At 43.6% G+C, this 25,686-nt stretch overlaps 1 protein-coding gene across 10 annotated transcripts in view; it reads right to left on the bottom strand.

Annotated features, from left to right (window-relative positions):
- The window catches only part of LOC110490082 (DISP complex protein LRCH3), a 78,924-nt gene that overhangs the window by 19,932 nt on the left and 33,306 nt on the right, over positions 1-25,686 (bottom strand). For 4 of the 10 annotated variants that reach the window (XM_036944377.1, XM_036944374.1, XM_036944373.1 and 1 more), the window contains exons 8-15: positions 14,678-14,798; positions 13,507-13,649; positions 11,545-11,621; positions 6,691-6,730; positions 6,285-6,443; positions 5,936-5,983; positions 2,066-2,119; positions 665-745 (exon numbers count right to left, since the gene is read on the bottom strand). In XM_036944377.1, coding sequence (XP_036800272.1) covers positions 665-745; positions 2,066-2,119; positions 5,936-5,983; positions 6,285-6,443; positions 6,691-6,730; positions 11,545-11,621; positions 13,507-13,649; positions 14,678-14,798 — 723 coding nt within the window. The remainder of the gene's footprint in view (positions 1-664; positions 746-2,065; positions 2,120-5,935; positions 5,984-6,284; positions 6,444-6,690; positions 6,731-11,544; positions 11,622-13,506; positions 13,650-14,677; positions 14,799-25,686) is intronic. The other 6 variants (XM_036944376.1, XM_036944375.1, XM_036944379.1 and 3 more) reach the window with 2 other exon arrangements.

Here is a 25,686-nt window from a genome sequence, read left to right on the forward strand (position 1 = left end):
CTCTAGGAAGAGTCTTGAATGATGGAGGCCGCTGTGTTCTTGGGGACCTTCAATGCGGCAGACATTTTTTGGTACCCTTCCCTAGATCTGTGCCTCAACACAATCCTGTCTCTGAGCTCTACAGACAATTCCTTCGACCTCATGGCTTGATATTTGCTCTGATGTGCACAGTGGAAACATCACGAATGATCAATGGAAACAGGATGCATATGAGCTCAATTTAGAGTTTCATAGCAAATGGTCTGAATACTTTAGTAAATATTTTGAATAAATATGTGCCTATGTCATTATGGGGTACTGTGTGTTGCTGGATGAAATTAACATTTTAGAATAAGGCTGTAACATAACAAAATGTGGAAAAAGTTTAGGGGTCTGAATACTTTCCGAATGCACTGTAGTGTATGTTTGCAGACAGCGCATGTACACCATTTTACATTTTAGTCATTTAGCAGATGCTCTTATCCAGAGCAACTTACAGAAGCAATTAGGATGAAATGTCTATGACTTGGTTTGTTTGTATGTATTGCGGTGTATCATTAATCCAACAATGTGTGACTGTGTGTGTATGTATGTATGCTGTGTACACATAGTTGCTCCCTAAATGTGCGTGTGAAACAAGTCAAATGTTTGAGCGTGTGTCGGACTGTAACCAAAAGTGTTTCACCTGCTTGTGAGTGCCAGGCCTCCTCTTTATAGTGTTGGTGTCAGTGTCTACCTCAAACACCATGCGAGGCTGGGACTCGCTCTAACAGTGACCCAGCCGGAGATGGAAGAGAGAGACAGAAAAGAAACACATACAGAAAGAGGGGAATCAGAAGGGAAAGAAGTGGAGGGGTTAAGCCAGGACAGGTGTAGGCTGGTTACAATGTGCCAGGAAGACGAAGGGACATATTTACATTTCCTTAAGTGAGCCGCGGGACATGGTTAGCTCGCCATGTCCCGCCCAAACCAGGCATTAAATAATCTGTGTGTAACAAAGCAGGCTGATCCTTGGGTTAGACCATACTGTGCTCAGAGAAAAGTGAGCCAGAGGAGTACAGTTTGGGTCAGAGGAACATTTGTGTGAAAAATGTATAATAGCCAGAGTTGTGTTCATTAGGCACTTGACAGAAATCGAAAATGAGCGTTTCATCTTAGTCCCACTTGGCAGTTGTGCGTAATGAAAACATCACAGTTAGATATTCTACAAGTGTCTTGAACTCTATTGGGAGGGATGAAACGCCATTCTTCCATGAGAAATTCCATCATTTGGTGTTTTGTTGATGTTGGTGGAAAACGCTGTCTCAGGCACCGCTCCAGAATCTACCATATGTGTTCAATTGGGTTGGGATCTGGTTACTGACACACACACACACACACACTTTAAACCCCATATGCTCATTTGAGACCCCTCTTTCAAAGTTACTGAGATCTCTTCTTCTAGACATGGTAGCCAAAATAATGGTTAACTGGATATTTTTTATACATGACCCTAAGCATGATGGGATGTTAATTGCTTAATTAACTCAGGAACCAGAACTGTGTGGAAGCTGCTTTCAATATACTTTGAATCCCTCATTTACTCAAGTGCTACCTTTATTGCGTCAGTTACCTGTAAGTCTATAGATTGTGTGTAGCTATATAACCATTCACACTATAAATCAGACAAGAGTGTCAATCCAACCCTGGAAGACTAGTTGGAGAAGGAGGGAGAGGACTATGAAAGGTTATTGGGTATTGACGGGTGGGTAGAGGACAGAAAGAGAGCAGGTAACACCCCATGTGCGAGCGACCGGGAATTGAAGGGGGGGGGGGGGGGGGGTGTCGCCAATTATAAACATTTTTTTTATTTAGAATACAGATTATTGTATGGAATGATATACAAATGTTTGAGAAAGATTACTTGAAAAATAACATTGTGTTGAGTAAATGTATTCATTGGTTTCTTTTCACTTTAATAGGAGATGTACATGCAATGAATCGAAGGGTATTTGTTAATGTAAAAACTAAATTGACCACAGTTTTAAAATCAGTGGAGCAGGAGTGAAGGGAAGAAGAGAATGGGTGCACAGCCCTGGGGCCTTACCATGAAGAGGGCCGAGTCGTCCGTGTGGGTAGAACGCCTGGAGGGATACGTGTTCTGGCAGGGAGGAGTGGAAGAGAGGGAATGAGGACAGAACATACAGGGAAGACAGGAGGTGAGGAGGGGGAGATAGCTAGGATATATAGCCAGGGCTCCAGACTAACAATTTTCAGTTGGTGGCACCAGCCCAAAAATGTGCGCCGCGTCACACAATGGAATATATTTGAGTCAGCACCTTATAAAGTCATTCACAATGCTTTATTAAATAAGTGACCGTGCTAACAACTTTTCAGCCGAATCTCAGAGTTCTAAAACCGGAGCAAAGCACTTGGGTTACGCAGAAACAGTGCCAGTAGTAGCTGGCTAACACCAGTCGGATGAGAGAAAGGAAGTTAAATATATTTAGCTATGGAAGGTTTTTCCAAATGGCTGAAGTCATCTGTGGAAACTGTTGGTCTTGACACTTGCATGTAATAAGCACAATTATAAACTGGGTGGTTCGAGTCCTGAATGCTGATTGGCTGACAGCGTGGTATATCAGACTTTTGTCATGCTTTTGTGACCCTTGATATTTGAGATTTAACCCAATTGTCTATGCAATTAAATGTGAGTCAAAAGAAAAGGGAAATAAAAATATTTTCTTAGTTTTTCGGGGGCGAAGGACACAGTCTACCGGTGTCCTAGCTAGCTACTGGTGTCACCCTCGCCTCCCACCTACTGTGTACCCAAGTACTCCAAGCTACCTATCTAATTAGCTTTGATTCAGTCTGCCGAACACCTGCCCTCACCGTAGTAACGTAACTGCGGGAAAGCAGTGCTCGACAGGCAGGGGGGGTGGCGAGTACACTGTCTACCGGTGTGCGAGCTAGCTAGCTATCCCACCTGCTGTGTACCGGAGTCCTAGTTAGATAGCTAACTAGCACCTAGTGCTTTTTGCTAAGGCCTGCTGAACACCTTGCCCTCGCCGTTGTTAACGGAACTGTGGGAAAACGGTGTTCGACAAGCAGGGGCGAAGGACACTGTCAATCTAGGTTTCACCAGACCAGAGAATTGCGTTTCTAATGGTCAGTCCTTTGGATGCCTTTTTGGTACATTCCAAGTGGGCTGTCATGTGCCTTTTACTGAAGAGTGGCTTCCATCTGGCCACTACCACAAAGGCCTGATTGGTAGAGTGCGGCAGAGACGGTTGTCCTTCTGGAAGGTTCTCCCATCTCTACAGAGGAACTCGAGAGCTCTGTCAGAGTGACCATCGGGTTCTTGGTCACCCTCCTGACCAAGGCCCTTCTCCCCCGATTGCTCAGTTTGGCCAGGCGGAAGAGTCTTGGTGGTTCCAAACTTCTTCCATTTAAGAATGATGGAGTCCACTGTGTTCTTGGGGACCTTCAAAGCTGCAGAAATGTTTTGGTACTCTTGCCCAGATCTGTGCCTTGACACAATCCTGTCTCGGAGCTCTACAGACAATTCCATCGACCTCATGGCTTGTTTTTTTGCTCTGACATTCACTGTCAACTGTGGGACCTTATATAGACAGGTGTGTGCCTTTCCAAATCATGTCCAATCAACTGAATTTAACATTAGGTAGAAACACCTCAAGGGTGATCAATGCAAAGAGGATGCCCCCGAGTTCAATTTCGAGTCTCATAGCAAAAGGTCTGAATATTTACATACATATTTACATTTACATGTGCAAAAATGTCTAAAAACCTATTCTCACTTTGTCATTATGGGGTATTGTGTGTAGATTGATGAGGGGAAAAAAGTATTTAATTTATTTTAGAATAAGACTAACATAACAAAATGTGGTAATAGTCAAGGGGTCTGAATACTTTCCCAGGGCACTGTATATGCATATTAGAGCTTATGATTACACGCCGGCCTATATATGAGCCCAAGCCCCTAACAAAAATCCTGAATTAAAATGCTTGTGCCATTATACAAAATATAGCCTACCTGACATGAGTGAAATGAACCGGCGAAAAAGTGGCAAGCTTTTTTTTGTGACTTTCTCAAATCATTAATAGCCTATTGTCACATCATGCAGCCCATATATATTTTGACTTCTAAGGCATTCTATGGTTTATATCATTCACAACTAAAGTTGCCAAATAACTATAAATCTAGTGTATGGGACCTGTTTCAAATGATCACTTTTACGCTCAACATAACCATAGCATCCTATGACGGTGCCACATTGAAAGTGACTGAGCTCTTCAGAAAGGCCATTCCACTGACAATATTTGTCTATGGAGATTGCATGGCTATGTGCTCCATTTCACACAAATGTCAGCAACGGGTGTGGCAGAAATAGCCAAATCCACTCATTTGAAGGGGTGTCCAATGGATTTATTGTGGTGGTGTATATTGAATTGATTTATTAGACTTTTTTTAAATGTAGATGTTCCAAAAGGTGCGCATCAGCGTCTTGTTTGGATACCTGGAAACTTTAAACGTGTTGATGTGAATTAACAGCAAATTACCGTGAGACAGGCAGCTTTTGCATGACAACCAGCTGATAGGATTTTATGATCGCCACCGCCCTAGATGCGGTGCAAATCACATTGTTGTGGGAGCACCTCCTCTTAGAGTGTGAATTAGGCTGTTTGAGAAGGTTTGAATCCTAAGCAACCTGCATACACATTGTTTGAAGTATAATAGACCAACATAGCTGCTGTGTGCATGGGTGTAGCGCATGTGAATTTACTTTCATTTTCCGCTTAAGACCAATGCCTACATCTATCTCACTTATAATTAAAAATGAAGTTGTATTATAGGCCTAATTCAACTGGGGATTATTCACCACGAGGAAGTGGAAACACATAAGCTTGGTCGCCAACTCTACAAATAACACCTACTGCTTATAGCCATGTATTAATAGAACAGTAAAAGTTCCCCAGAAAACTCCCCCAATGAGGAGTAGTGCACTTGTGATGGCCGATGTGCAACTTCATGTGCTCTGTATTTCAAAGCCATATCAGATATCGTGATTGTAAAACAGTGTGCTTTGAGCACAATAATAAAAATTACACCTACAGAAATCTGAGACCCTCCTCTCATTAATTACAACTAGATGTTTCCAAAGTTGTTTGTCCGCGCAATTGCATTTTGAAATGTTATACAATCACAAGGGGCCCACACGAGGGGGTAGAGCGAGGGTGAAGCTCGCTCATTACAGCAACCGGCAACAACAAAACAGGCAGGCACAGCAGCAGGGCAGATATTTTTATTATGAATCATGAGGATAATGCACTTTGCTATTTAACAAGTTCATGGTTTTATCCACCCCAAAAATAGGACGTTTTGATTGAGGTAACCAGCTAGAATGTGCAGCTCGAACCAGTGCGACCAATAAAAAAATGAAACTGGCACAGCAAAGTTAAAGGGTCGCAAAATGTGACTGAATGGTGGTAGTCTGAAGCCCAGCATTTAGCACAGATGCTTTAGAGTAGGGACAAAAAGACAACACATTGCTGGGGTCGTAGATATTTTGTCTTCACCCTGAAGAATCAGTGATGGTATAACTGGAGAGGGGAGGGAGGGTGAAGGAAGGCACGTGACCACAATAGGAGCAAAAGAGAAGGATGATGCGTGTGTGGGGTGAGGTGGAGGGTTAATGGAGGACAATTGAAAGGGAGATGAGATAGAATGCATGGGAGGAATGGACACAGGGAGGAATGGACACTGGACATGACTCCTGAAGACTATGCGTGGTCATGTTTACGGAGAGCCCCTGTGAAATTGTATTAAATCCTAGTTATACCTTGAACCTTTCATGCCAACACACATTAACTCACCATGGAGAACCCTTCAGAGATGGAAAACAAAGCCGAAGAGGAAAGAGAGGGAGGGAGAGAAGAGAACAGTGTGTGGACTCACCTCGTTCTCTGTGGGACTCAGCTTGGTAGGGCTTTGAGATGCTTTGTGCTGTAGAAACCGAGAAGAGTCTCAGTAACACAGAACTCTCCAAAAGTCAAAATGTTTTTTTTTAAGCTCACTACTCAAGCTACTTGGATTTGAGATCGGAAAATTAAGCGCTAGAGAATGTCAGTTTCATTTGAGGCCATTCATATTTATATTTTACATTTTAAAACATGAAGACTGCTATAGATACATACACAGCGTGTGTCAGCACTTTCTATGATCAAGCCCCCACTAACTCACTGCACACAGAGATAGAAGAGCAAGACATAAATCAATAAGAAAACTGAATAGTAGTCAGAGGAACCTTGACGTAGGTCATGACGGCGTCCCGCTGCACTGAGCGTGACTTCTGCCTCTCCTCCTCGTACCGCAGGGCGGCCAACTGGGCCATCCTCCGCACGCGCTCCACGCCCCCACCCGGTGCCCCGCTCGGACCCGCACCAACCCCAGCCCCTGACCCTCTCTGAACACAGGGAGAGAGAGGAAGAGGGAGGAAACAAAACAAAGAGAGGAGTGAAAGGAAGGAAGATAGCAGAGGGAAACAGAAAGACGGAGAGGAGGCGGCATGAGGAAGAAAGGAGAGGAGTTGAAAAGAGGCGGTGTCGACATTTAGACTCAATAAATCACGTTTTAAAACATGAAAGTAGTAATTGACGTAGTAATAATGAGTACTGGAAGCTGTACACAGCATTTAGACACACTTGGGTTACCTGATTATGAGAGGCAGAAGAGTCTGGATCATGGGCAGTCCTGAGGGAGGGGGTGGGTGGGAGACAGATGCGGGAAGGGGGTTAGATGTGTGATCTAACTCAACACAGATTATACATCTTTATTTAGACTGGAGATTTTATGGTCTGTTGGGGACAGTAATTTCTTGAGTCCAAAAACATTTGTGAAAAACTTAACAGAGACACGACAACACAGACTGAGAATCTGCCAAAGAGCTGGACTCGTGTTTGTGTGAGTTATACATCAGTAAATGTCCCCCATAAAACTCCCCCAATGAGGAGTAGTGCACTTGTGATGGCCAATGTGCAATTTCATGTGCTCTGTATTTCAAAGCCATATCAGATATCGTGATTGTAAAACAGTGTGCTTCGAGCGCAATAATACAAATTACACCTACAGAAATCTGAGACCCTCACCATTAATGGGCAATGTTCCCTCGAAACATTTTCGGCACTGACTGAGCAAATTTCAGGTCTGCTGAGCGCAAACTTGAACTTGTGAAAATTCTGTGCAACTTCCAGTGCGCATTTACTGTGAACACTGAAGGTGTACCCACTTTTAAGTTACAGTTTTAACACTGGCCATGCACAGCTCCGTTTTCCTATTTTGTTGCATTACAACCTGTAATTTAAATGGAATTTTACTTGGATTTCATGTAAATGGACATACACAAAATAGTCCAAATTGGTGAAGTGGAATGAAAAAAATCATTTGTTTAAAAAAATTACAAAAAATAAAAAACAGAAAAGTGGTGTGTACATATGTATTCACCCCCTTTCCTATGAAACCCCTAAATAAGATCTGGTGCAACTAATTACCTTCAGAAGTCACATAATTAGTTAAATAAAGTCCACCTGTGAGCAATCTAAGTGTCACGTGCATCTGTCACGTGACCTCAGTATGTATATACAGCCGTGGCCAAAAGTTTTGAGAATGACACAAATATTCATTTTCACAAAGTCTGCTGCCTCAGTTTGTATGATGGCCATTTGCATGTACTCCAGAATGTTATGAAGAGTGATCAGATGAATTGTAATTAATTGCAAAGTCCCTCTGCCATGCAAATGAACTGAATCCTCAAAAACATTTCCATTTCAGCCCTGCCACAAAAGGACCAGCTGACATCATGTCAGTGATTCTCTCATTAACACAGGTGTGAGTGTTGACGAGGACAAGGCTGGAGATCACTCTGTCATGCTGATTGAGTTCGAGTAACAGACTGGAAGCTTCAAAAGGAGGGTGGTGCTTGGAATCATTGTTCTTCCTCTGTCAATCATGATTACCTGCAAGGAAACACGTGCAGTCATCATTGCTTTGCACAAAAAGGGCTTTACAGACAAGGATATTACTGCCAGTAAGATTGCACCTAAATCAAACATTTATCATCAAAAACTTCAAGGAGAGCGGTTAAATTGTTGTGAAGAAGGCTTCACAGCGCCCAAGAAAGTCCAGCAAGCGCCAGGACCGTCTCCTAAAGTTGATTCAGCCGCAGGATCGGGGCACCACCAGTACAGAGCTTGCTCAGGAATGGCAGCAGGCAGGTGTGAGTGCATCTGCACACACAGTGAGGCAAAGACTTTTGGAAGATGGCCTGGAGTCAAGAAGGGCAGCAAAGAAGCCACTTCTCTGCAGGAAAAACATCAGGGACAGACTGATATTCCGCACAAGGTAGAGGGATAGGACTGCTGAGGACTGGGGTAAAGTCATTTTCTCTGATGAATCCCCTTTCCGATTGTTTAGGGCATCCGGAAAAAAAGCTTGTCCGGAGAAGACAAGTTGAGCGCTACCATCAGTCCTGTGTCATGCCAACAGTGAAGCATCCTGAGACCATTCATGTGTGGGGTTGCTTCTCAGCCAAGGAGTGGGCTCACTCACAATTTTGCCTAAGAACACAGCCATGAATAAAGAATGGTACCAACACATCCTCCGAGAGCAACTTCTCCCAACCATCCAGGAACAGTTTGGTGATGAACAATGCCTTTTCCAGCATGATGGAGCATCTTGCCAAAAGGCAAAAGTGACAACCGAGTGGCTCGGGGATGGCCAGGAAACTCCCCAGACCTTAATCCCATTGAGACCTTGTGGTCAATCCTCAAGAGGCGGGTGGACAAACAAAAACCCACAAATTCTGACAAACTCCAAGCATTGATTATGCAAGAACGGCCTGCCATCATATATATATAATATATATATATATATATATATTAACGTTTTGAAATCGCACAGTATCAACTTTACTGTAGCTTTCGTTCATGCTTTACTGCAGACACGGTCATCTGAGCCATCCGATTGGCCAGCGGTAGGACTATAGTGCACTTGACTTGCTCTCCGGGCCCACCGGGAAGGCAGAGATTGTAATGTCAGACACATGAAATGGTTCAAAATGGCAACAGTTTGCCTACACACGCGTAGGGCAGCTGAATCGGCTGCACCTACCACCAACAGCCCGTGACAAAAAATAAATAGGAACACTGACGAATAAAACAAAAATAATCGTCCGATGGCATTGAGTAGTGCACCACATCAGTCACTGGCTTCATCAATAAGTGCATTAATGACGTCGTCCCCACAGTGACTGTACGCACATACCCCAACCAAAAGCCATGGATTACAGGCCGCATCCGCACTGAGCTATAGGGTAGAGTTGCTGCTTCCAAGGAGCGGGGCTCTAACCAAGAAGCTTATAAGAAATCCCGCTATGCCCTCCGACGAACGATCAAACAGGCAAAGCGTCAATAGAGGACTAAGATTGAATTGTACTACACCGGCTCCGACGCTTGTCGGATGTGGCAGGGCTTGCAAACTATTACAGACTACAAAGTCTGATCTGCCCAGTGACACAAGCCTACCAGATGAGCTTAAATAACATGCTACAAGATGTGCTTGTTGCACGTTATTTAATTCTCAGCCATTTCTTCTGTTAAAGCAAGTTATTGCTAGTTTGACCACCAGAGGGCATCTTTGAGAAGCATTTGATCGTCTTCCATATTGGTATTACCAGAGAATTTAAAACCTTTCTTGTAATAACATAGTATATGTGATTAATACCATGGTGCTTCTATTCCGAGAAAAACAAAACCCTCAGGATGGAATGGAAAATATGGCACTGTACAACCTGACGGCCGGGAGTAGGCTACAGCATGAGGATTGGAGGATTCTAAATGGTTTGCCTTCATTAGACAACTTTGTTACAATATTTCTGTAAATCAGTTATATTTAGTCCCATAGTAATTCATTATGGATCCATAACTAAATCAACATCTGCATTTTGAAAGAGTATTTTTATCATTATTGTATTAACGAAAGCATAAAGATGCTGATGAAGAAATACAGTACTGTACAGTATATGCTTTTACATTTGGATAATAAAGCATTCTAAGCATTTTGAAGATAGAAGCCACCTGCATTTGTTTATTAGGCTACAGTGCAGTCTGACAAGTAAACATAGCCTACAACATATATTGCAGTAAACATGGGCAAGTGCCTAATTCCTTACATAAAGGAGAGCAGACCATGTCCAAACTTTCTACGTGACCTCAAGTACTCATTAACTGTCTTTAATGCTTTTTTGTGTTGCATCAGTCATGGACAGAAACTTCTGGGAGACCGTATTAATGATAAACACCCGGATACCCTTGCGGTGCCTGGTGAGCAGTTGGTCAAGTTCTGTTGTCAGAAGAGGAATAGAAATGTCAGGGTGAACCGACGACCTGACGAACCCGCCAGGTATGTTGACTCTGCCTGTCGGAGGTGGAGTACCAGAGCTCACAGGTGTGCCTGGCACGGATGGTGACTCCATCTCATTCTTCGCCCTCTTCAACGACTCTCTGCCAATGCCACCTGACTCTCCACAAATTTATATTTCTATTATTCTACCTCATGTTGGCCGTTAGGCTAAATGTTTTTTTTTGTGGAGAAGGTTGAGATCACATCACCAACAAACTATCACGGTCCAAATACACCAAGACAGTCGTGAAGAGGGTACGACAAAACCTATTCCCCATCAGGAGACTGAAAAGATTTGGCATGGGTCCTCAGATCCTCAAAACGTTCGACAGCTGCACCATCGAGAGCCTGACTGGTTGCATCACTGCCTGGTATGGCAACTGCTCGGCCTCTGACGACAAGGCACTACAGAGGGTAGTGTGAACGGCCCAGTACATCACTGGGGCCAAGCTTCCTGCCATCCAGGACATCTATACCAGGTGGTGTCAGAGGAAGGCCCTAAAAATTGCCAAAATACTCCAGCCAACCTAATCATAGACTGTTCTCTCTGGTACAGCACGGCAAGCGGTGCCGGAGCGCCAAGTCTAGGACCAAAAGGCTTCTTAACAGCTTCTTCCCCTAAGCCATAAGACTCCTGAACAGCTAATCAAATGGCTACCCAGACTATTTGCATTGTTCCTCCCTCTTTTACGCCGCCGCTAGTCACTTTAACTCTACCTACATATTACCTCAATTACCTCGACTAACCGGTGCCCCCGCACATTGACTCTGTACCGGTACCTATGTATAGCCTCGCTACTGTTATTTTACTGCTGCTCTTTAATTGTTATTTAAATGTTTTACTTATTTATTAACACTTACTTTTCTTAAAACTGCATTGTTGGTTAAGGGCTTGTAAGTAAGTATTTCACTGTTGTATTCTGCGCATGTGACAAAAATGTTGATCTGAAGTTCAAATCTCGTGCTTCTCTCTGTGGGCTGATATTTCTGTGCAGCAGTCTTGGGAGTATTGTTTGTGTGCGCAGCTTAGAGGGAACATTGGTTATAGGTCAAGTTACTAGATAGATAGGGTGTTTGTGTGTGTGTGTGTGTGGTGTAGGTCTTCCTACCGGTTCTGCAGAGAATTGTGTCGCCTCGGGTCGTCTGTCCTCGAGTCTCTGGAGGAGTTGGACTTGACTGGAGAGCCCTACAAAGAAACAGTCATCAACACACTTACACCACAAACACACCAGGGGTGGGTTCAGTTCGGTTCAATGTTTGCTATGTTGTCGTACACATCGTACACATACACGCACTCATGAACACACACAGTTGGCAGAACATGGAGCTTGTATGGGCGTGAGTGATTCCCACTGGGGCCACAAAATGTATGACTAACTCCCATTGGACAAGTGTCTGCTGAATGGCATTTATATCACACACACACACACACATATATAAAATGTACACTGCTCAAAAAAATAAAGGGAACACTTAAACAACACAATGTAACTCCAAGTCAATCACACTTCTGTGAAATCAAACTGTCCACTTAGGAAGCAACACTGATTGACAATACATTTCACATGCTGTTGTGCAATGGAATAGACAACAGGTGGAATAGACAACAGGTGGAAATTATAAGCAATTAGCAAGACACCCCCAATAAAGGAGTGGTTCTGCAGGTGGTGACTACGGACCACTTCTCAGTTCCTATGCTTCCTGGCTGATGTTTTGGTCACTTTTGAATGCTGGCGGTGCTTTCACTCTAGTGGTAGCATGAGACGGAGTCTACAACCCACACAACTGGCTCAGGTAGTGCAGCTCATCCAGGATGGCACATCAATGCGAGCTGTGGCAAGAAGGTTTGCTGTGTCTGTCAGCGTAGTGTCCAGAGCATGGCGGCGCTACCAGGAGACAGGCCAGTACATCAGGAGACGTGGAGGAGGCCGTAGGAGGGCAACAATCCAGCAGCAGGACTACTACCCCTGCCTTTGTGCAAGGAGGAGTACTGCCAGAGCCCTGCAAAATGACCTCCAGCAGGCCACAAATGTGCATGTGTCTGCTCAAACGGTCAGAAACAGACTCCATGAGGGTGGTATGAGGGCCCGACGTCCACAGGTGGGGGTTGTGCTTACAGCCCAACACCGTGCAGGACGTTTGGCATTTGCCAGAGAACACCAAGATTGGCAAATACGCCACTGGCGCCCTGTGCTCTCCACAGATGAAAGCAGGTTCACACTGAGCACATGTGACAGACGTGACGGAGTCTGGAGACGTCGTTGAGAACGTTCTGCTGCCTGCAACATCCTCCAGCATGACCGGTTTGGCGGTGGGTCAGTCATGGTGTGGGGTGGCATTTCTTTGGGTGGCCGCACAGCCCTCTATGTGCTCGCCAGAGGTAGCCTGACTGCCATTAGGTACCGAGATGAGATCCTCAGACCCCTTGTGAGACCATATGCTGGTGCGGTTGGCCCTGGGTTCCTCCTAATGCAAGACAGTTCCTGCAAGAGGAAGGCATTGATGCTATGGACTGGCCCGCCCGTTCCCCAGACCTGAATCCAATTGAGCACATCTGGGACATCATGTCTCGCTCCATCCACCACAGACTGTCCAGGAGTTGGCGGATGCTTTAGTCCAGGTCTGGGAGGAGATCCCTCAGGAGACCATCCACTACCTCATCAGGAGCATGCCCAGGCGTTGTAGGGAGGTCAATAGAGGCACGTGGAGGCCACACACACTACTGAGCCTCATTTTGACTTGTTTTAAGGACATTACATCAAAGTTGGATCAGCCTGTAGTGTGGTTTTCCACTTAAATTTTGAGTGTGACTCCAAATCCAGACCTCCATGGGTTGATAAATTTGATTTCCATTGATAATTGTGTGATTTTGTTGTCAGCACATTCAACTATGTAAAGAAAAAAGTATTTAATATAATATTTCATTCATTCAGATCTAGGATGTGTTATTTTAATGTTCCCTTTATTTTTTTGAGCAGTGTATGTACGCATGACTAACTTCCTTTGGACAAGTGTCTGCTGAATGGCATTTATTTCACACACACACACACAAATACATGTAACACACTTACCTCTCTGGTGACACGGCGCTCAATGTAAGCCATGAACTGGGAACTGAGGCTGATTGTTTCTGCTACTTCTCCTCTCCTACCCTCCTCCTCCTCCTCTCCTGTACAACTGTCTATAAAGTCAATCTGCTCCAGCTCTGCCTCTACTACAGACAGACAGATGGATAGACAGACAAGACAGAAAGGTAGATTACACACAAGTTCAGAGTAAAAAGAAGCAAGATATAGAATATACACTGAACAAAAATATAAATGCAACAAAGATTTGAGTTACAGTTCATCAGTCAATTGAAATAAATTATTTAGGCCCTGATTTGTGGATTTCATGACTGGGAATGCAGATATGCATCTGTTGGTCACAGATAGCTTACAAAAAAAAAGGTAGGGGCGTGGATCAGAAAACCAGTCAGTATCTGGTGTGACCACCATTTTCCTCATGCAGCGTAACACATCTCCTTCACATAGAGTGGATCAGTCTGTTGATTGTGGCCTGTGGAATGTTGTCCCACTCCTATTCAGTTGCTGTGTGCAGTTGCTGGATGTTGGCGGGAACTGGAACACGCTGTCGTACACGTTGATCCAGAGCATAACATGTCTGGTGAGTATGCATTCCATGGAAGAACTGGGATATTTTCAGTTTCCAGGAATTGTGTACAGACCCTTGCAACATGTGGCCATGCAATATCATGCTGAAACATGAGCTGAATGGGCCTCAGGATTTCGTCATGGTACCTCTGTGCATTCAAATTGCCATCAATAAAATGCAATTGTGTTCGTTGTCCGTAGCTCATGCCTGCCCATTCCATAACCCCACCGCCACCATGGGGCACTGTTCACAACGTTGACATCAGCAAACAGCTCGCCCACAAGACACCATACACATATGCCACTCGTACAGTTGAAACCGGGATTCTAACTGCCTGTTCAGGGGCAGAATGACAGATTGTTACCTAATCAGCTCATGGATTCGATCGTGTAACCTTTCGGTTACTTGTCCAACGCTCTAACCACTAGGCTACCTGCCGCCTTTTACGCTGTGTCATATGCCAAACAGTCTGGCATGAGAAGGAGTCTCAGGGAGAGAAATGCTAATACAAACAGAATGAATAAAACTCTAAATACAGTACATGACACTACAGTTCACACACACAAACAGACATGCGTTGATTCTCACATGTGCCGTTGGTAACAGGATGGGAGCCAGACGTCCTGTGCTCCTCCCTCTCCCTCCGCTGTCTCTGTTCTTTGGTGATCTCTGCCACACGCAGTGGCAGGTCCGACAACTCATCCGTGGGCTGTAGGGATGAAAGAGAAAATAGTTAGCAGTGAAAGAAACACATGGAGAGATTAGCTTCTACATAAGTGTGAAATATGGCACTAACTTGCAATCATAGAACCTGTGCGACTGCCCTTTATTGACATTAGGAATGTCCCCGACTAACAAAAATCTGTTCTTTCGACCAATCGATTGGTCAACATTTGTAAACGTGTATTTTTTCATACATAGACACACCCTATGTGTTTTAATAAAATAAACTATACAGTGGCTCTTCCTTTAAAAAGTTGCAGCACAGCTTGCAGGATGCTGCGGTATGGTAGAGCACGTTACAGTGCATAATGTCATTGTTTTATACTGTCCGCCATTGTTGCCGTTAATACCGTTAATGCTCATAGAAACCACCATAGGTCATCTGAGGGAGTCTTTATGAAGCTTGCTTACGTTCCTAAAAAATCCTACAGAGGTCCATGCAGGCCAGACGTTTTGATCGCTGTACCCTATCTGAAAGAGCATAACAAGTGAATTCATTTTGTTGACATGAAGCAACCATAGCCTAAGCTACTATAGCACAGAGAACTACATCTTAAAACATGCCATTCTGTTATAGTTTTGAAAAAAATTGTCTTAGTATCATGTAAATTTTTATGACCTTCCTAAACAAAATATGAACGGATTTCTTTGTGATTGTGTATATTAAACTGATTTATTAGACTGGCGGCTATTGGCAGGCTACTCGTTGAGTCCTAACTATTCTACTATTCTACTGCATACCGCATGTTTTTCCTTAATGGAGCTTTGAGGATGAAATGCTCACTACGTTTTTGCCTTTTATGATATTTCTCTTAATGTAGGCCTACTGCTAGAGTGTAAAATTCAGGGCCAGGCGGTTTCAAGATTTTTATTGAAATGACATGGAGCTGTCGGACTAAGAGACCTGTTTTTATTGATCCTATATTTAACAAGGCAAGTCAGTTAAGAACAAATGCTTATTTTTACAAAGATGGCCTAGGAACAGTGGGTTAACTACCTTGTTCAGGGGCAGAATGACAGATGTTTTACCTTGTCAGCTGAGGGATTCGATCTTGTAATCTGTCATTTTAACCGGTACATAAGTTACCTTCAGACGAGTCCCGTGACACTTGTGGGGGTCGTAGAGCAAAAATGAGAACAGATCTTGTAATCTTTCGGTTACTAGTCCAACGCTCTAACCACTAGGCTACCTGCCGCCTCAGGTAGCCTAGTTTACATAAGTATTCAGACCATTTGCTATGAGATTTGAAATTGAGCTCAGGTGCATCCTGTTTCCATTGATCATCCTTGAGATATTTCTAAAACTTGGAGTCCACCTGTGGTAAATTAAATTGGACATGGTTTGGAAAGGCACACACCTGTCTATATAATGTCCCACAGTTGACAGTGCATGTCAGAGCAAAAACAAGCCATGAGATCTGGGGAAGGGTACAAAAACATTTCTGCAGCATTGAAGGTTCCCAAGAACACAGTGGACTCCATCATTCTTAAATGGAATAAGTTTGGAACCACCAAGACTCTTTCTAGAGGTGGCTGCCCTGCCAAACCGAGCAATCTGGGGAAAAGGGCCTTGGTCAGGGAGGTGACCAAGAAGCCAATGGTCACTCTGACAGAGCTCCAGGGTTCCTCTGTGGAGATGGGAGAACCTTCCAGAAGGACAACCATCTCTGCAGCACTCCACCAATCAGGCCGTTATGGTAGAGTGGCCAGACGGCAGCCACTCCTCAGTAAAAGGCACATGACAGCCCGCTTGGAGTTTGCCAAAAGGCACCTAAAGACTCTCAGACCAGGAGAAATAAGATTATCTGGTCTGATGAAACCAATATTTAACTTTTTGGCCTGAATGCCAACAGTCACATCTGGAGGAAACCTGGCACCCTCCCTACAGTGAAGCAAGGTGGTAACAGCATCATGCTGTTGGGATGTTTTTCAGCTGCAGGGACTGGGAGACTAATCACGATCGAGAGAAAGATGAACGGAGCAAAGTAGATGGAGATCCTAGATGAAAACCTGCTCCAGAACACTCAGGACCGCAGACTGCGGCGAAGGTTCACCTTCCAACAGGACAACAACCCTAAGCACACAGCCAAGACAACACAGGAGTGGCTTCTGGACAAGTACCTGAATGTCCTTGATTGGCCGAAGCCTGGACTTAAACCTGATAGAGGTTTAAGAGAGACCTGAAAATAGCTGTGCAGCGACGCTCCCCATCCAAGTTTTGCAATTGCCTTTATTAGGGATCCCTATTAGCTGCTGCCAAGGCTCCTCTTCCTGAGGTCCAAATACATTGAGGCATTTACATCAGACATAAAAGATAAAATAGCACATCACAAACATTATTAGACCACTAAATATCTACAATACCACCATACAACAATATTACAATGTACAAGTGAAGAGTACGTGTGCTAGTGTGTGTGTCTTTTTACAGAGCGCGCTGTTCCACAAGGTGCCGCCCCCAGGTGGTGAGGGTAGGCAACAACATCTCCTCCCCGCTGATCCTCAACACTGGGGCCCCACAAGGGTGCGTTCTGAGCCCTCTCCTGTACTCCCTGTTCACCCACGACTGCGTGGCCACGCACGCCTCCAACTCAATCATCAAGTTTGCGGACGACACAACAGTGGTAGGCTTGATTACCAACAACGACGAGACGGCCTACAGGGAGGAGGTGAGGGCCCTCGGAGTGTGGTGTCAGGAAAATAACCTCACACTCAACGTCAACAAAACTAAGGAGATGATTGTGGACTTCAGGAAACAGCAGAGGGAACACCCCCCTATCCACATCGATGGAACAGTAGTGGAGAGGGTAGCAAGTTTTAAGTTCCTCGGCATACACATCACAGACAAACTGAATTGGTCCACTCACACAGACAGCATTGTGAAGAAGGCGCAGCAGCGCCTCTTCAACCTCAGGAGGCTGAAGAAATTTGGCTTGTCACCAAAAGCACTCACAAACTTCTACAGATGCACAATCGAGAGCATCCTGGCGGGCTGTATCACCGCCTGGTACGGCAACTGCTCCGCCCTCAACCGTAAGGCTCTCCAGAGGGTGGTGAGGTCTGCACAACGCATCACCGGGGGCAAACTACCTGCCCTCCAGGACACCTACACCACCCGATGTCACAGGAAGGCCATAAAGATCATCAAGGACATCAACCACCCGAGCCACTGCCTGTTCACCCCGCTATCATCCAGAAGGCGAGGTCAGTACAGGTGCATCAAAGCTGGGACCGAGAGACTGAAAAACAGCTTCTATCTCAAGGCCATCAGACTGTTAAACAGCCACCACTAACATTGAGTGGCTGCTGCCAACACACTGACACTGACTCAACTCCAGCCACTTTAATAATGGGAATTGATGGGAAATGATGTAAATATATCACTAGCCACTTTAAACAATGCTACCTTATATAATGTTACTTACCCTACATTATTCATCTCATATGCATACGTATATACTGTACTCTATATCATCGACTGTATCCTTATGTAATACATGTATCACTAGCCACTTTAAACTATGCCACTTTGTTTACATACTCATCTCATTTGTACATACTGTACTTGATACCATCTACTGTATCTTGCCTATGCTGCTCTGTACCATCACTCATTCATATATCCTTATGTACATATTCTTTATCCCCTTACACTGTGTACAAGACAGTAGTTTTGGAATTGTTAGTTAGATTACTTGTTGGTTATTACTGCATTGTCGGAACTAGAAGCACAAGCATTTCGCTACACTCGCATTAACATCTGCTAACCATGTGTATGTGACAAATAAAATTTGATTTGATTTGATTTGTAGTTTGAACTGTTTTTAGTGTGCTAGTGTGTGTGTGTGTGTGTGTGTGTCTTTTTACAGAGTGCGCTGTTCCATAAGGTATAGTTTGAACTGTTTTTAGTGTGCTGGTATGTGTGTCTTTTTAGAGCACGCTGTTCCATAAGGTGTAGATTTAACTGTTTTTAGTGTGCTAGTGTGTGTGTGTCTTTTTACAGAGCACGCCGTTCCATAAGGTGTAGTTTGAACTGTTTTTAGTGTGTGTCTTTTTACAGAGCGCGCTGTTCCATAAGGTATAGTTTGAACTGTTTTTAGTGTGCTAGTGTGTGTGTGTGTGTCTTTTTACAGAGTGCGCTGTTCCATAAGGTATAGTTTGAGCTGTTTTTAATGTGCTGGTATGTGTGTCTTTTTAGAGCACGCTGTTCCATAAGGTGTAGATTTAACTGTTTTTAGTGTGCTAGTGTGTGTGTCTTTTTACAGAGGGCGCCGTTCCATAAGGTGTAGTTTGAACTGTTTTTAGTGTGTGTCTTTTTACAGAGCGCGCTGTTCCATAAGGTGTAGTTTTAACTGTTTTTAGTGTGCTGGTGTGTGTGTCTTTTTACAGAGCGCGCTGTTCCATAAGGTGTAGTTTTAACTGTTTTTAGTGTGCTGGTGTGTGTGTCTTTTTACAGAGGGCACTGTTCCATAAGGTGTAGATTTAACTGTTTTTAGTGTGCTGGTGTGTGTGTCTTTTTACAGAGTGTGCTGTTCCAGAAGGTGTAGTTTGAACTGTTTTTAAATCTGATTCTACTGCTTGCATCAGTAACTTGATGTGGAATAGAGTTCCATGTAGTCATGGCTCTATGTAGTACTGGGTGCCTCCCATAGTCTTTTCTGGACTTGGGGACTGTGAAGAGACCTCTGGTGGCATGTCTTGTGGGGTATGCATGGGTGTCTGAGCTGTGTGCTAGTTGTTTAAAACAGACAGCTCGGTACATTCAGCTTCAACACCGCTCACAAAAAACAAGTAGTGATGAAGTCAATCTCTTCCACTTTGAGCCAGGAGAGATTGACATGCATGTCATTGATGTTAGCTCCCCGTGTACATTTAAGGGCCAGCCATGATGCTCTTTTCTAGACCAACTGTACTTTCGGCAAATTATGTCCCTCTTTGTGGCACTTGACCATATGTCTGGTACAGTTGTGACAAAGCTAGGGCCTGTAGGACTTGTTTTGTTGATGCAATATCAAGAAAACAACGCAGTGCTTTATTACGAACATACCTTTCCCCATCTTAGCTTCCGTTGCATCAATGTTTTGACCATGACAGTTTACAATCCAGGGTTATTCCAAGCAGTTTAGTCAACTCAACTTGCTCAATTGCCACATTATCCAATTAGTTGAGGTTTCTGGTTTAGTGAATGGTTTGTCACAAATACAATACTTTTAGTTTTTGAAATATTTAGTACTAGCTTATTAATTGCCACCCATTCTAAAACTGAATGCAGCTCTTTAAGTGTGGCAGTGGTAGCTGATGTGTAAAATGTTGAGTCATCAGCATACATAGACACAGGCTTTACTCAGTGCCATCATTGTAAGGCCCTAGTTATTTTCTTGCTTTGACAAAGTAATTTCTTAAGATAATTATTGATTTGATGTGATTAGTTATTCATTTACATCCGTCCCTTATATTAAAGCGGAACTGACAGCGTTTTAATCACATTGCAGAAATAAAAACAGACAATCACAATATCTGTCAAAAATATAAAATCCCCAGTTTATGCTACAAAACCAACTTGAGGTTTTAAAAATAACCTATTTGACTCAACGTTCCATGACGTACACTAAGGCATTATTGTGAGAATAGATGGATGCAGTTCAATGCATGAATAATATAATTCAACAATACATTTCATGGTAGTCCAAATAATATTTCTATCAGGTTGTAATTCACAGCTGGCCTGGTACATTGTTTGCTGCCTCCATTCTGGATGCACTATTTCAGTTTCAATGACTCAATATTCTGACAAAAACACACACGTGACCAAGGCTGGGAATGTCAATACAATCAGCATAGCAATGATCACAAGTCAGTCATAACGTGACTAATAGGCTAGCATATCTATTTATATAACAAGCTAAAAACACAGAGCCTAACGTTAGATGCGCTACATACAGTAGTAAGTATTTGGTCAATAACAAAAGTTACTCAATACTTTGTTATATACCCTTTGTTGGCAATGACAGAGGTCAAACATTTTCTGTAAGTCTTCACAAGGTTTTCACACACTATTGCTGGTATTTTGGCCCATTCCTCCATGCAGATCTCCTCTAGAGCAGTGATGTTTTGGGGCTGATGCTGGGCAACACAGACTTTCAACTCCCTCCAAAGATTGTCTATGGGGTTGAGATCTGGAGACTGGCTAGACCACTCCAGGACCTTGAAATGCTTCTTACGAAGCCACTCCTTCATTGCCCGGGCTGTGTGTTTGGGATCATTGTCATGCTGAAAGACCCAGCCACATTTCATCTTCAATGCCGTTTTTACCAAAAAGTTATATTTTGGTTTCATCTGACCATATGACATTCTCAAAATCTTTTTCTGGATCATCCAAATGCTCTCTAGCAAACTTCAGACGGGCCTGGACATGTACTGGCTAAGCAGGGGGACACGTCTGGCACTGCAGGATTTGAGTCCCTGGCGGCGTAGTGTGTTACTGATGGTAGGCTTTGTTACTTTGGTCCCAGCTCTCTGCAGGTCATTCACTAGGTCCCCCCGTGTGGTTCTGGGATTTTTGCTCACCGTTCTTGTGATCATTTTGACCCCATGGGGTGAGATCTTGCGTGGAGCCCCAGATCGAGGGAGATTATCAGTGGTCTTGTATATCTTCCATTTCCTAATAATTGCTCGCACAGTTGATTTCTTCAAACCAAGCTGCTTACCTATTGCAGATTGTGTCTTCCTAGCCTGGTACAGGTCTACAATTTTGTTTCTGGTGTCCTTTGACAGCTCTTTGGTCTTGGCCATAATGGAGTTTGAAGTGTGACTGTTTGAGATTGTGGACAGGTGTATTTTATACTGATAAGTTCAAACAGGTGTCATTAATAAAGGTAACGAGTGGAGGACAGAGGAACCTCTTAAAGAAGAAGTTACAGGTCTGTGAGAGCCAGAAATCTTGCTTGTTTGTAGGTGACCAAATACTTATTTTCCACCATAATTTGCAAATAAATTCATAAAAAATCCTACAATGTGATTTTCTGGATTTTTTTTTCTCATTTTGTCTGTCATAGTTGAAGTGTACCTATGATGAAAATTACAGGCCTCTCTCATCTTTTTAAGAGGGAGAACCTGCACAATTGGTGGCTGATTAAATACTTTTTTGCCCCACTGTATACACAAATGGTATGTGGACACCCTTTCAAATGAGAGTTTAGGTTTTTCAGCCACACTTGTGGCACACAACTATGTAATCTCCATAGTCAAACATAGGCAGTAGAACGGCCTTACTGAAGAGCTCAGTGACGCAACGTGGCACCGTCATAGGATGGCACTTTTCCAACAAGTCAGTTGGTCAACTTTCTACCCTGCTGGAGCTGCCCAGGTCAACTGTGCTGTTAAGTGCTGTTATTGTGAAGTGGAAGAGTATAGGAGCAACAACGGCTCAGCCGCGAAGTGGTAGGCCACACAAGCTCACAGAACGGGACCGCCGAGTCCCTGCAGTGATTGCAGTGATTTAAGTAATTAATTTCTCTCACAGACCTGTTAGTTTTTCTTTAAGAACCCCTCCTGTTCTCCACTCATTATCTGTATTACCTGCACCTGTTTGACCTTGTTACCTGTATAAAAGACACCTGTCCACACACTCAATCAAACAGACTCGCAACCTCTCCACAATGGCCAAGACCAGAGAGCTGTGTAAGGACATCAGGGATCAAATTGTAGACCTGCACAAGGCTGGGATGGGCTACAGGACAATAGGCAAGCAGCTTGTTGAGAAGGCAACAACTGTTGGCACAATTATTAGAAAATGGAAGAAATTCAAGATGACGGTCAATCACCCTCGGTCTGGGGGTGCTCGTCAAGATCTCACCTCGTGGGGCATCAATGATCATGAGGAAGGTGAGGGATCAGCCCAGAACTAGACGGCAGGACCTGGTAAATGACCTGAAGAGAGCTGGGACCACAGTCTCAAAGAAAACCATTAGTAACACACTACGCCGTCATGGATTAAAATCCTGCAGCGGGCGCAAGGTCCCCCTGCTCAAGCCAGCGCATGTCCAGGCCAGTCTCAAGTTTGCCAATGACCATCTGGATGATCCAGAGGAGGAATGGGAGAAGGTTATGTGGTCTGATAAGACAAAAATATAGCTTTTTGGTCTAAACTCCACTCGCCGTGTTTGGAGGAAGAAGAAGGGTGAGTACAACCCCAAGAACACCATCTCAACAGTGAAGCATGGAGGTGGAAACATCATTCTTTGGGGATGCTTTTCTGCAAAGGGGACAGGACGACTGCACCGTATTGAGGGGAGGATGGATGGGGCCATGTATTCCTTCCCTCGGCATCTCAAGGTCCTGGAGTGGCCTAGCCAATCTCCAGACAGTCTCCAGACCTGAACCCAATAGAAAATCTTTGGAGGGAGCTGAAAGTCCGTATTGCCCAGCGACAGCCCCAAAACCTGAAGGATCTGGAGAAGGTCTGTATGGAGGAGTGGGCCAAAATCCCTGCTGCAGTGTGTGCAAACCTGGTCAAGAACTACAGGAAACGTATGATCTCTGTAATTGCAAACAAAGGTTTCTGTACCAAATATTAGGTTCTGCTTTTCTGATGTATCAAATACTTATGTCATGCAACAAAATGCAAATTAATTACTTAAAATTCATACAATGTGATTTTCTGGATTTTTGTTTTAGATTCTGTCTCACAGTTGAAGTGTACCTATGATAAGAATTACAGACCTCTACATGCTTTGTAAGTATGAAAGCCTGCAAAATCGGCAGTGTATCAAATACTTGTTCTCCCCACTGTATATTTTAAGAAAATCATGGAATATAATTTAATATTTTCGTTTCTCCATGCTTGTCTCAGAGTAGCACGAAACAGTGCCGAAATAGAAGTCCAGACTGTTTCGTTTAAAAAAAAACAACTGAGTGATTGTAATCTGAATAAAGGCCAAAACAATATTCAAAATAAAACATAACCCAGCTAATAGCCATAATGATGCTGTACAACATGACCATGTGTGTTTGAAAGAGCTTTCCAGTAAGCAACCACTTGTCATGACAACTTTTTTACAATATTTCTGCAATTCACTGATATTTATTCCCATAGTAATTCGTTATGGATCCATAACTAAAACATTGGCATTTTGAAAGAGTATTTTTATCATTCATTTATTAATGAAAGCATAAAGATGCCATTATTAGTTACATTGTTTTAGTTTGACCGTGCACACTGGCACTAAGAACAGAACAGCGGGAACGTTCCCCTAGTCTGCGCCATTATTAGTGCAATGCCCCTTAAATATTTTGGAGATGATTTCGTTTTTCAAATCATGTAAAATGAGCGAGAATAAGGCCATTCTTGAACATGGGGTAAGATATGGTTACTAATTTGTAAATCAAGCCAGTTTGTTATTGATTTTTTTTTCTTCTGTTTTTAGAGGGAGAGAAACCAGAAACCCACAGTCATCTCATGGGTCTCCCAATCAAGGCCAGCACAGTATTGAACCAGCATCTGTAGCAACACAGCTTGCACTGCTATCCAGTGTTTTAGACTGTTGCGCCACTCAGGCGCTGTACAACGTGACCTGTCGAGAGTGGCCTACAGTACCACAGTAAGAGCAAAATAATAATACTGAAGTCGTGCACAATTATAAGTTTCAATTTCGGTTTATGTCGCCCATTCATTGTCAGTTAGAGACACAGTAGGACCCAAAAGCATAATCAGTGCTCTAACTCCCCCTTGCGGTGGTCTGGAGCAATGAAGTGGTGATGCAGGGTACCGTACTAAACCACAAGTTCTCTCTAAGTACTGCGGCGTAAGCTTGCTACTTTTAAAGGAGGAAACACTAACTGCTTGTGTAAGCAACGTCAGCACAAGAACTGATTGTCAGGAGCTTCATGTAGGAAAAGCCAGCCTTTTCATGTTTGTTTCATCAATAGGACTGTACAGTTCCCAAATGGAAGAGGACTCCGGTGGTATTTGCAGAAATCCATTCAGGTGTATTTTGGCGAATGCGTTCTAATGATCTAAAGTCTCGCTGTTGCTACTGCCTGAAAACACACAGTCCAGTTCAAAGTGAATGAGGGCAGGCCTTACTGCCTGTAAACACACAGTCCAGTTCAAAGTGAATGAGGGCAGGCCTTACTGCCTGTAAACACACAGTCCAGTTCAAAGTGAATGAGGGCAGGCCTTACTGCCTGTAAACGCACAGTCCAGTTCAAAGTGAATGATGGCAGGCCTTACTGCCTGTAAACAGTCCAGTTCAAAGTAAATGATGGCAGGCCTTACTGCCTGTAAACACACAGTCCAGTTCAAAGTGAATGACTGCAGGCCTTACTGCCTGTACATACACAATCCAGTTCAAAGTGAATGATGGCAGGCCTTACTGCCTGTAAACACACAGTCCAGTTCAAAGTGAATGACGGCAAGCCTTAGTGGAAAATGGCTTGTTTGCATGAAGGCCAACTGAAGCCCTGATGGGCTATGGCACACCAGTCTGCGTAGACTCCACTCCTGTACGAAATAAATGTCATCTACTGCAGTGTCTATAAATTGTCAAAACGCACGGCCGCTTTCCCTCTCTATATTGCTCTAGAATTTTCACAAATGCCTTAGTATATGTAATTCCCAAATATTCTAAGAATTTATGAAAACATCTAAGTGATCGCTAGCTAGGGAAAAAAATGAATAAAATGCATACTACCGGTAAGTATCATTCTTCCTGGGAGTGGATATGAACAGATTATATGTCATGTTGCTAAAACGCTATCAGTTACACTTTAACGTCAACCCTGAACTGAATTCTCATTTTAATATGTTGAAACTACTCCATTTAAAAGATTTTTATCTCAAGAAACATTGAACATATAATATTCAAATCATAGTG

The sequence above is a fragment of the Oncorhynchus mykiss genome, chromosome 15 (assembly GCF_013265735.2).
Source record: "Oncorhynchus mykiss isolate Arlee chromosome 15, USDA_OmykA_1.1, whole genome shotgun sequence".
NCBI lineage: Eukaryota > Metazoa > Chordata > Actinopteri > Salmoniformes > Salmonidae > Oncorhynchus > Oncorhynchus mykiss.